General features: G+C 41.7%; 1 protein-coding gene across 1 annotated transcript; it reads left to right on the forward strand.

Moving 5' to 3' along the window:
* The first annotated feature begins 231 nt into the window (after positions 1-231).
* Positions 232-11,827, forward strand: LOC137884298 (transmembrane protein 117-like). The gene is made up of 5 exons (XM_068726045.1): positions 232-693; positions 3,193-3,290; positions 5,549-5,708; positions 8,902-9,031; positions 10,069-11,827. The coding sequence occupies exons 1-5, from the start codon at positions 559-561 to the stop codon at positions 10,728-10,730; spliced, it is 1,185 nt and encodes a 394-aa protein (XP_068582146.1). The 5' UTR covers positions 232-558; the 3' UTR covers positions 10,731-11,827.
* The last annotated feature ends 739 nt before the right edge of the window (positions 11,828-12,566 follow it).

Here is a 12,566-nt window from a genome sequence, read left to right on the forward strand (position 1 = left end):
TCACTTACTGTACAGAGATGAAGGCATAACTAGGATTCCAAAAGAAAGCATGTCATTTCTTATCAGATACTATTCCATGTGAGATTGTCTCACTAATGGCATGTCTTGACCTAGTCTATGTTTTGCTTCTGTGCTGCTGCAGTTGATGTTAACTGAGCTCAGTCAGATCTAGTGCATTAATAGGGGGGGGGGGGGGTCTCTTTGGGATGGCTGTGTTGATTTGAAATCGACTAGACATGAGACAAATTTGCCAAACAAATGGATAATTTGCAAAACACTACAGGACCAAATGAAAGCGGTGCTAGTGCATAAATTCCATTGCGCTGGTGTAAATTGTTTACAATCCTCAGGGCTTAACGGAAGGTAGAGCCATCGCTCATTGTTTTCACAGGATCAGATTGATATTGATTGACTCTGACAGCTAGTATCACGATACTTAGCGGCAGTGACCGTTTTCTCTTCGTCCTGCACTGACTCTCCCTCTATTGGCTCGTTTTGTGAGTCTTGTTGCCCCCTTCCGTGTCTGCCTCCCTCATAACATTTACTTCATTTTTTTTTATGTCCTTTTCATTCTTGCTCTTCTTTCCTCACAGGCCTCACATGGTGACGGACTCCATGGGCATCAGGAATGAGAGCTTCATGAAGATTGCTGCAGTGGGGACGTGGATGGGAGACTTTGTCACTGCCTGGATGGTGAGGCTCCAAAGACATTAGAGACGTTTGCACTCGTGAAAGGAAATATTCAATATTGCTAAATTGCAGAACATTAGTATGCTACATCAACATGCTAAACAATTTTTGGTACTGTTATGAAAACGATAATTTGTTCCATACCTATAAATATAAGATAGATTGTTTTTATTCAACATGTAACGAATAACCAGAATAAAAAATCAATATATATCACATGTCCAAAAAGGAGTAGGAAGAAGTATGTATTCATATGCTCCTACCCCTTAAATATAACAATGTGTTTTCATTTAATGCAAGGTCAAGTTCTCACATTTAAACGTTTTTGTCAGTTGTTGATATTGAAAAATGTCTGCTGGTACAAAAAAGTATTGAGGTATGATACTCACCAAAGTGTTATGCAAAACGTCAGCATGTTAACATCCGGTAACATCTGACGTTAGCTATTAGCTAGCTGTAAGCGTTAGCACTTTAGCTTGCTAATTGTATGTTAATATTTGTTTTTTAGCATTCAGCTCAAAGCATAGCAGTGGCTGAGGAAGTATTTCATGTACATGTCTTATTGGATTTACCATAATTACCATTTTCTGACTTCTAAAAAATCTAAATCACAACCGTGATTATTACATTTTTCCAACTGCTCTAATCGTTTGGATTTGGTGCTCATTGAAGTGCCTGAAAAAGCAAACAAACATGGATGCCTCACATCAGCCAAAGCCTGTTTTTTGAGGTAATTAAACCCAAATGTAACTGTTCTGATGCTGTACTGTCCATGCACAGACTTTAACCCTCACACAACCAGCTCTGCAGCCACACTCTGAGAGGATACATTGGAGATAGCTTTTTAGGGCCAAAGTACGATGGATACACCCTTTTAAATGAGCTAATTAGCAGCTCAGGCTGAACTTAAATGTTTTATTCATCCACAGTTATAGTAAATTAAAATCATATGGAAGATACATGGTTCTTCACACACTCCTCTAAATACTAGGTCAGGTGTATTCTCTCAACCGTCATAAGACACACCCTTAAAGCTCCCTGTGCCGATCCAGTTCAATCTGCTACCAAATCCTCAGAGTAACAAGCAGTTTGATCTAAGATGGGTCGGAGGAAACAATGAATGCACAGGGAGGTGCAGAGTGTGTTGGAGGAGAAACCTACCTCTGTTCATTTGTCAACATAAAGAGAGGAGGAGAGCTCCAGCGGGAGTGGACTACCTGTGGTGGGAGGAGTGGGGCTCTGGCACCGACATGCACACAGCTGAGACAACTTGACAAGCTCCCTCACCGGTCACATTAGTATTCTAGAGTACATACTGCAGAGAAAGAGAGCGGGTGGAAGGAGAGACGGGAGAGGGGGAGGAGGAGGAGGAGGAGGAGGGAGGAGGGGGAGGAGAAAGAAACAGAGGTGAAGGGGAAAGGGAAATGTAGAAGCCTGGTCAGAAGGGAGACAGGGGAAGCAGCAAGTGAGAAGGTGAATCAGGGAGACAGCGAGATTGTGTGTAGGTGTGTGTGTGTGTGTGTGTGTGTGTGTGTGTGTGTGTGTGTGTGTGTGTGTGTGTGTGTGTGTGTGTGTGAGTGAGTGAGAAAAAAAGTTGGGCCAAGTCAAAGTGCTGATTCCAAAAATTACCCACAAGGTTTTTTATATTCGATTAATTCAACAAGGCACTTTGAAGATGACCTCTGTGTCTCCCTCGCCTTGCAGATTTACAGTGTGTCTTCACGAGATGAGCGAACAGGAAGTGTCTGTTTTTCCACAATGCTGCAACGGCAGAAACATCTCGAACACACTGCCTGATTCAAATCCCTCTTTCAACATGAGCTACAGTAACTGCAGCGAGGCGCTTTATTGACGAACTGACCTTGCTCCTGCAGCAGTGCCTCGGCTCAAAGAATACAGAGGGAATTATTATACTCGCGGTTAACGTGCTCTCTGATACAACTCTGTATCCACTTAGCAAAATCTACTATTGATTATTAGTAATGCCATTAAGATGAATCATGTGAAGACATTATCACCAACTGTTATCAGCAGTGGATAGACAGGTACAACGTCAACATTAATAATAATTAAGTCAATATTTATTGAAAGTTATTACAGACTCATTAGTGTTTAATCACAGATAAAGTGTTATTCAGTGTCAATTATTTAATAGATGAACATAAATAGCCATATAATCACTTGTCTTGTGTGTGTTTATAACCTGTGTCATTTGGAATTGTTCATCATTTTGCATAATTATATTCATAAAACAGTTCAATAATTCAAATGTATTGGTGACCAAAAGATGGATTAAAGTAACTTCCAGGAAGGAATTAGGAAATAGGAAATAGTGTAGCATTAACCTGTTAATTAGTGTTCTTTATATACTGAATATTACCTTTAAACACAGCTTGCGGTTTGCCTCTGTTTTCAGTCTTCATGGAAAGCTCAGCTAAACTGGCTTAACGTCCTCTACATCCATTCTTCATAAGCATTTCAGTACGTTTTTCCTTTCTGCAGGTGACAGATATGATGCTCCAGGATCAGCACTACCCAGACTGGGGCAAAGCAGCCAGAAGGTTCTGGAAGCAAGGCAACAACAGGATATTTCTCTTCTGGTACGTTGATAAACTCCGTGAGACCGTTAGAGATGAAACGGTATGAAAATGTCATAACACAATTATAAAGAGAAACGGGACAGACTTGGCTTGGGTCTTGAGGAGTTGTTCACCAACAAATAGCCTAAACTACGCTGACAGCTATCAACAGGAGAGAATCACTATTTCATTTAGAACAGACTTCAACTTAATACACTGGCGTTAATCTAACACCGTTTTAATAACAATTACAATTTTAAACATGAATTTGGCCTTGGTCACTCGTAAAACCAGTAATCATTACATCTTTAGAGCCCATGTGTATCTTTGTCTGCATGCACATAAGATTTCACTTCAATTTCTCTACCTACTTACTTACTAGAATGCATTATATATTCCTAGAAGGCTCTGTTGTGTGTGTGTGTGTTTGTGTGTGTGTGCGCACATGTGTGGGTTATGTGGTCTCTCCAGCAGGGTTACACGCAGTCAATAGCCGTGTTAATCTTCCCTCACTCAGTGTCAGCACCTTTAATTAGGAGAACAGGGTGAAAATCAATGGACACAGCAAGGTCACGGGGCAAACCATAGCCCTGCCTTTTACTTCCCCTACCACAAGCTGTGACCCTTAAATAACTGCTAAACAAATGCTGCAAACCATGTCTGATGCGGCCATTACTAGACGGCCGGGTAGAAGCGTTCCCTGTTTTTGATGTATTACACCGCCAGTGTGCGGTCCCGGCGGTGTTCATTCACCAGAGTGGCTCAGTGCTGTCAGTCAAACGCGACATGCGGATTCCTCTCCGGTGGTTCACTTTAGGGTCATGGCGAGAAGTGAAGGACGTGGGGAAGAGGATACGGTTGAAGCCGGTTGACATCTGTTTGGTACGTACACAGAGAGGTCGGGACTTTAGATGCCTCTAACTTCAAGGACTGTTTGCCTGCGGTGTTTAACATTTCCTTTCGCGGGATTGATTCACCTGCGATTAGAATGCAAGCAGTGGAATTGTTCTGACTTTTTTTTCCCCGCAGCCCTTCATTTTATTGACGGATGCCCCGACTCACACTGTCCCAATCAATGCCGGGTTTGATGAGCTTTCGTTTGAAATTCAGAGCTGGAAATATGATTGCTAAAATGCGTTGCGGGATACATCTTGTCAATAAGCGCTGAAGGGTCGTGGCAAATTGTAAAAGACGGTGCCAAAAAAAATGGGCCTATAGCTGAGGAAACGAATCTCGCTGTGGAATAATACAACCCTAAAAAATGCAGCTGAAATGGGATATGAGCTGGCATCCGCTCTCTGCAATGCAGCCAGCCGACATGTGGTGGTGGGAGAATGCACACAACCGCACAGCAATCACTGGGTGACATTGAGGCACAATGCACAGTGGAGGATAATACTAGCCCTTCTCAATGTGCCTCTCCTCACATGGCTTCCTAGTAAACAGTTAATGCAGAATTACAGCAATGTGACATAAACACAATTCAGAGTATGGAAGATTGCAGGAAAAAAAAAAAAACACAAAGCAATTGCTGCATGCAGGTGAATGAAATAGTTCGGCTCAATGTTAAATATGGAAATACATGGAAATATGTATGCAGAAGGGTTTTTGAATTGCTTTGTCTCTGCATCCACAAACAGACACCGTTTTCTTTTTTGCACATTCATCTTCCTGGGAGCTTTATCTGCTGCCATTTTTCAAATCCAGGTAAAATTGTTGTTCAATACATTATTGAGTCCATGAAAAGAGAAACTGGATTTATCTGATTTATCTTTTCTTGTATTTGACGTGGGTGAGGAAGTAGAGCTGTTTGTCTTCCAAGATATACAATATTAACTGATCACATCACGTAGTTTGAAATTTTGAAGTTATATTTAAACATTTTTCATGGTCTTGTACTTTTTAATGTGCGTCATTCACTGATTTATCTTTCCTTTTTCTTTTGTCTCTTTGCCTCTATCCCCCTTTCTTTCCTTCCCTTTACTCATCCCCTCTCCTCTGCTTCCCTCCTTTTACTCCCTCTCCCATCCTCTTGTCTCTTCTCATTGCCTCTCCTCTGTTTCACTCGTTCTCTCCTTCCACTCTTCTCTTTTCCTCTCATCTCTGTGCCTCTTCTTTCCTCTCTTCTCCTCTCTTTTCCTTTTCTTCCTTTCTCTTCTTACATCCTCTCCTCTTCCTCCGTTTCCTCTTCTCTCCTATCGTTTCTTTTCCTTCTTTCCTCTCCTCTCTTGCCTCTACTCTCCTCTCGTCCTTCCCTTCTTCCTCTCCTCTCCTTGCAGGACAGTGCTCTTCTCTTTGACGTCGGTAGTGGTTCTGGTCATCAGTACTGACTGGATCAGCTGGGACCACCTGAACCGAGGCTTCCTGCCCAGCGACGAGGTCTCCAGAGCCTTTCTGGCCTCCTTCATCTTGGTCTTCGACCTTCTCATTGTCATGCAGGTAGACCGCTCCCCTGAGGCCAATTAAAAAAAAGGGAGCTGGGAGGTTTCTTGGCTTACTTCGGTACCCATCTTGCCAGTTCCCGTCCCTCCCCCCTCCCTCCCCTCCTATTCATCAATGGGGCACTGCGGCACAGAGCAGCGAGAGAGGTGTTTGATCACTCTCAGTTGGCATGGATACAAAAGCATGGACACACACACACACACACACACACACACACACACACACACACACACACACACACACACATACACATACATAGACCCACAAATACATAGATAAATACAAACTGTTGTTTACTCTTTTACATCTCCTCTCTTTCAGTCCCTCCATCCCTCTTTCCCAGACCTCAGCCATGAACTCACTCTTTCCTCCCCGCCTCCCCTGTGAGCCAAGTTTATTTTCTTTAATGATGACTCACAAGATTGGAGTTTTTCCTCACTTTTTGCACCCTTTTTTTTCCCACCCGATGTCCTCCCTCCCACAGGAGCGTGTACATCAATAAAGCCTGTGTCAGTGGCTCATGAATATGCAAATGTATTTGTCTGGGCAAAAAAAACACATAACTGTATTGAAGAGACAGAGAGTGAGAGAAGGCCTTTTTTTTTTTTTTTTTTTTAACGCCTCTAGCCAGGAGCCAGAACCGCAGGCCAATCATGTATGTGGCTTGACTGCGAGCCTAATTCACCACGGCCTCTCCAAATACTTAATGAACATATTTCACGAGGCCTTGTTGGTGGGTATTAGAGGACACACTGCAAGACTAATATTTGGTATCTCCTAAATATACGCGTCTACTCTGTGGATTATGCTTATTACCAAGAGGCTGCATGGGAGAACATCTTCCAGTGTTACAAATACACTCCACAGAAACCTGGCAAGGACACCACTGTAATTACCATGGTAATACGTATTAGAACCGGAGTTGGAGCTAAAAGTGATTTCTAGACTTATTTATTGAAACAATTCATTATTTTAAAGGAGGTCTTCTGGCTGCTCCGGCCAGTAATTACTTCGCACTGTGGTGTTTTTCTCATTCATTTACTCAATGATTGTGATTATGCAGATACAGAGAAACGGCTCAGCCTACAGTGTGCGAGCGTTTCCTCACTAAAATGCTGGTGTCTTGCTGAGGCCAGCTTTCCCAGCCTTCTGAAGAAGCCACTGATGTGATGTGACGTGATGGACACATTCCCTATTTTGACATCTCCGCTTGACTCCCCGAGACATCTGGTCCGGCGACTCCCCTCTCCCTCTGACTTGGCGGTATATTACTCTCCACTCGCATGGATTTGTTTACGACGGGCCCTTCTCATTTTCTGCACAGTGTACGGCAAGCACTTTTACTACAGTTATTTATGAGTCAAGTTAGCCTGCGCTGCTACGCGGCACAAGCGCTGGCGGCCGTCGCTGCGTTCCACCAGTCAATAAAAATTCATCCGCAAATTTAGCCCTCCCTACAGCTTCATTCGCCTCCATCTCAGAGCACAGGGTGCCATAGTTAATCTCTCACCTCCATGAGAAAAAATGCTTGTTGTTGTTCTCAAACTAATTAATACCCCAATTAATGACCTGTCTGGATATGCCTCCAAGCTGGGTTTTACTATTTTGACAGTTTTGTGTATAATTGAACTGTTTTTCTTCTGCATTTCCCAGCTGAATATCCGATTTCTATGTCCTTTGCATATGAATATAGACATTTACATACGTGGATGATATGCCGATACACACCATAAGCCATATACATATATATATATATATATATATATATATATATATGTGTATACTCTTCCTATATATGTTTTAGCAGAGACTCATTATTTCGTGGGAGGGAGGTGCATGGCTTAAATGCCATGCCTGTTAGTGTTATAGCAACAGATACTGCAGATATGGAAGAGGAGTGGAGGACTTAATTAATATCCAGGGGGCCATCACCAAGCTGTTATGCTGCTCATAGATAGTGGCATGGGAGACTCTGGATCACATGAGGATACAGCGAGTGTAGACGTGTGGTAGTGTGATGCAGCAAGCTCTGTGCAAATAACGCGAACCGAGGGGAAATGGAGCTAATCAAAAATTAAAAATGCTGAAATTAAGTTTACCATGTGTTTTTTTTCCTGTAATCGAGATGATAAAAGCTAATTTGCAAGATGATTAAGTTAGTTTAGAAAGAGACGTTTTGAAGACATTTTAATTATCTTTGCCATCAGTCTTTGTGTGATTTATTTTTTATTTCTATTAGTTTCATCTGTGCCATTTTAATAACACATTTTCATAATGCAATGTGTCACTAAATACAGTTACATAAGTTAATGTAGTAGTTAATGAGTATATATAAAAAATATATGTATTGCACTTTTAACAGTAGCAGTTTGGTCACTATAAAATAAAGCCCATCATAATGCTTCTCACAATTATGGCATTTATTTACAATAATAAACTTGTTTTAATTGAAGGAGCTATTTCCAACATCAGATGGTACAAAGTCATTTACAGGCCCCAGAGGACTTAGAGTCAGTAGTTTGGGAAATAATTTAAGATGGTACACACATTATTCATTTTCTTAACTCACACTAACTGAAGCACATGTTTCTACATTTCATCACTGTCCAGCGAAAAAACATATATTCAAATACGTGATTTTTCATATAAACTGTTCCTTTATGTTTAGGAAATACATAGTTTTCACAGGACACACATTTTGAGAAAGATATGCTCTCTAAATGTTCTTGCCATCTGTAAAAATGTATTTCTTTCACTTGATTTTAATTTCTTTATTTCTTTCGGATACCTTATCAAGAGTAGTGACCGCCACTGGCCACCACATATAACCGCATACTAGCAAAAAGAGCCGAGTGACCCCACAGGGCATGGGCCGCCTCTGCATGTCGGTTTGGGGAACCTCTAGATGTGTTTTGACAAGTTGAAATCCCAGTGCACATTAGTACACTCCACCAACCTGTAAACACAAAGTCTACAATCTACGACCTCCAGTCAGTGGTCAGCGCACAAACAGACTCTGCAGAGACTTAATATCAGCTAATATGAGAAAGTTCAGTGTTCAACACCCAATAAAGCACGATACATGGCTGACATTTTTCACGCCGATGTGGTTATTTAAATCTGAAGCTGGGGCTACATCATCGCGGTCGTAAGATACACTTATATGCCAGAGTGTGTTTGTTTGTTTCAGGACTGGGAGTTCCCTCACTTCATGGGTGACCTGGATATGAATCTACCGGGAATGTCAACAACGCATGTCAAAGTCAAGCTTCCTGTCTGCAAGAGTATCTTTAAAGAGGAGTACCACATTCATATCACAGGTACGGGCGGACACGTCCACGGCAACAACGGCGTCATCTCATCGTTCCATTAAAGTACCTTTAGCATTACAAGATAGCTTTTAACTTTAAGTCAATCAACACCCATGTTCATCGACTGATTGAATAGTGAAGATAAGTCAAATGCTCCAAAAGCGAGACATACTCATACTTTGGCCTATTTTTCAATTGTATTGTGAGTACCAAAAAATGCATTCCCTGCTCTACTTTTCCCTTTTTCCTCCGTAGGGGAAACAGTTTGATGGTTAAACCACAGCAACCATTTATTATACATGTGTAGCTGATGTGGCACACAGGTGGCTCCGCCGCTGCAACTGCGTTTTTTTCCCTGTTCCTCGTGTTCCTCCCTGCCGTGCGAGTCTCATCTCTCATCTCCGTGTCTTAATGTTCTCGGAGAGCGAGTGTATTTCCCATTTGGAACCGTCCTCCCGGTTTCTCCATTTTGTTCCGCTGCGTGCACACGCCGACTCACAACCATAAAGAGAAGGCAAAACCAATGTTCCCGTGCTAAATGTTAAGCTGTTCAAACGCTCAGTGATTCGCGAAAGGTTGTTAACCCTAATGCATTGCATATCCATTAAGCATTATGGAAATGGCTCCGGCGCGACGTGATTGGTTTAACTAAAAGCTTATTAACAGCATATCTCGGGGGGAAAGGAAGGGAAAGGTGTCACGTATGCCCGGGGAGACATCTGCCTGCTATCAGTCAACCTGGGGCTGTCTCGTGGTAATGTAGTGATCTCGTTAGAAGATACTGTTGAGGAAGTAGAGCCTACAAATGGATCTGTCTCGATGCGTGAGCGATATGCAAAGGGGGAGGGATTCATGATAAACGAAGGTGACAGCATATCTATCTGTCTGACTCTGCCCTCTGAATCTTGTTTGGAGTTGACTTGCGCTGTACATCAATCTGCCTGTCTGTGAAATGATCTGTACAGTGCATGGATGTTTATTCCTTGCTCCGCTGTCAAAGATACCCTTGTTCGTAATCTAACAGAAGTCCACGTGTCTCCTTACAGGCAAGTGGTTCAACTACGGGATCATCTTCCTTGTGCTGATTTTGGACCTTAACATGTGGAAGAACCAGATCTTCTACCAGCCCTACGAGTACGGTCAGTATGTCGGGCCCGGTGAGAAGATCTTTACAGTGGAGGAGCCGGAAACACTCGTCCTCTTCAACCACAGCACTCTCACTTATGAGTGGCGCTCCACCAACATCAACCCGGACAGCAACCTAACCTATGTGGAGCGGGACATGTTCCTTCACAGCCGCTACACCGGGGCCAGCCTCTACGTCAAGTGCCTGGCCTTCGTCCCGAGCCTGGCGGCGTTCGTCCTCTTCGGGTTCTTCATTTGGTTGTTCGGGCGATTTCAGGACAGCGAGACCTTCCCGGAAAACCAAGACAAGACGTATGAGCGGATAAAGAGGAAGTCGCCGTCGGAGTACAGCAAGGAGATGGGCGTGACGCCGGAGGAGGTGCACATGACCATGAGCGACAGTCTGAAGCGAGCGGGAACGCCCATGCTTCTCTCGGTGGACGGGCCGCACTTCGGAGCGACGCCCTCCACGCACTCGACCATTTCCATGGAAACCCAAGAGACGCACCCGAGCATTGTGATTGACAGCGCAGAGCAGGAGGAACCAGCCGTCTCCTTTGATGTCCATAAGCTCTCTCCGTGACCTCATGAGCTCCTGAAACTTTGAACTGCATAACTGTGGGCAGGGTGAGAAGGAGAGCTCGAGATCTTAAACCGTCGCTTTTCTTCGGATAAGACTGTCCGTGAGATTCAGGAGAAGGACAAAGTGATGTGACATGATTGCAGTTGCATTTGTTTGAATATATTTTTGAAAAAAACACTCTTTTTAAAAGCCTCTAAAACGGCACCAATTCTTATAACAAAACCTCTTTTAAAACAGAATGCAAACTTTTAATTGACACGGTGCTCACTCGGATTTTGCATTTTCATAATTCAATTTTGTCACGGGAAGCTATTTTGGTGCCTATATCGGAGGAGTATTTCTACAGTCTTAACACTGCAGTCAAGTGGATTTTATTGTATCACTGCTACACTAGTGCCTTGATATATAATATCTTCAGATACAGATGGAAACATTCAGTATATAATACTATAACCAACAAAATGCAAGATGTCCCAGTTACAGTCTACTATAGTGATGTCTTATATTTGCTTTCATGACATACAGACAATTGTTACTTCATTTGATCCTAAGACTTTATCATTTTAAGTTATTCTCGTGTGACGTCGCTCTTACTCTCACTTCTCGTTGAAATGACATGCTAATGAACATCAATGTACGTTGATGACTTATTCATAGGCCATCGCTTGATATTCGTTGCAGAGATAATAAATGCAATCAGCTAAGATCAAATAGTTAACCAATAAGCCACCTCATCATTGCTTATGTGGCTGCTGCACCTGGACTGAATACCAACAGAGAGGTGGTTTTTTGCCCTTGGTATAAACATGCCATTGAAGTGCAAGGGAGGCTTGTGCTCCAAAGCTCAGGGCTTTCTTTATGTCTAGATAAACCTTAAAAGTCTTAGAAATAGTTTCGCAGTCATGGTGAATGCATGCAAAAGTATTTATTTGAAACATTATCCTAGTGTAAAAAAAAAAAAAAAATCCCTGATGTTTAAACGCAACTGAAACCTGCAGCACTGGCTTTGAAAGTGTTCACTGCCGAAGTCTCTTTAAAATACATAAACAGTATTTGGAGCTTTAGGTCCAAAACAGTATGCTCTTTGTTTGTTTGTTTGTTTGTTTGTTTTTTGCTGTGAGGTGCAAATACTAACTCAATTATTACTGCATTACTAACTATACTGCTTTGTAAAAGTTTGGCACATTTAATTAAGTACTTTGCATAGAAATTGGACCAACGATACCAAATAATACTGTATTTTGAATAAGTATTGCTGCATAAGATGATATGCAAATTTAACAGAGATATACTCGTGAACGACAGAGTGGAATGATATTAAGTGTTCTTGCATCACTCTGCATCATAATGGACTGTAATGTACTATAATTTCATGGAAACTGATTTCCCAAAAAAAGTATCAAAAATAACCACATCCTTTGCTCCATAACAACCTAACTGTGAGTTTGTTCAACGTTATTATAAATATATGTAGCCTGGGGGGTGCCACCGGAATATTTACAGACTTCTGCCGTGTTTAATTATAATCGATGAATAAATTTGACGAGAAGGCAATTTCAAATCATTTCATTAAATTTGCTGGCATTTATATATTTATATACTAAAGTAAAATGATAGTGATTAAAAGATCATCAACATTTGCCAGTTAATGATTTTTTGTATTCTGTCTTTAAATTATACATTTAATTTAATTATGTATTCACAAAATGTATTTAAAAAATGTTTGTTTTTTTATATTCTATTTACTCATATTCCTGTCTATCATTATGTTTCTCACAATCCACCTGCTGCTTTAACATTTCAAGTTTTCATTTCAGAATTGCATTTGAATTGAAT

The sequence above is a fragment of the Cebidichthys violaceus genome, unplaced genomic scaffold, assembly GCF_023349555.1.
Source record: "Cebidichthys violaceus isolate CVI_PGR_0920_01 unplaced genomic scaffold, fCebVio1.0.p SCAF_370, whole genome shotgun sequence".
Taxonomy (NCBI): Eukaryota; Metazoa; Chordata; class Actinopteri; order Perciformes; family Stichaeidae; genus Cebidichthys; species Cebidichthys violaceus.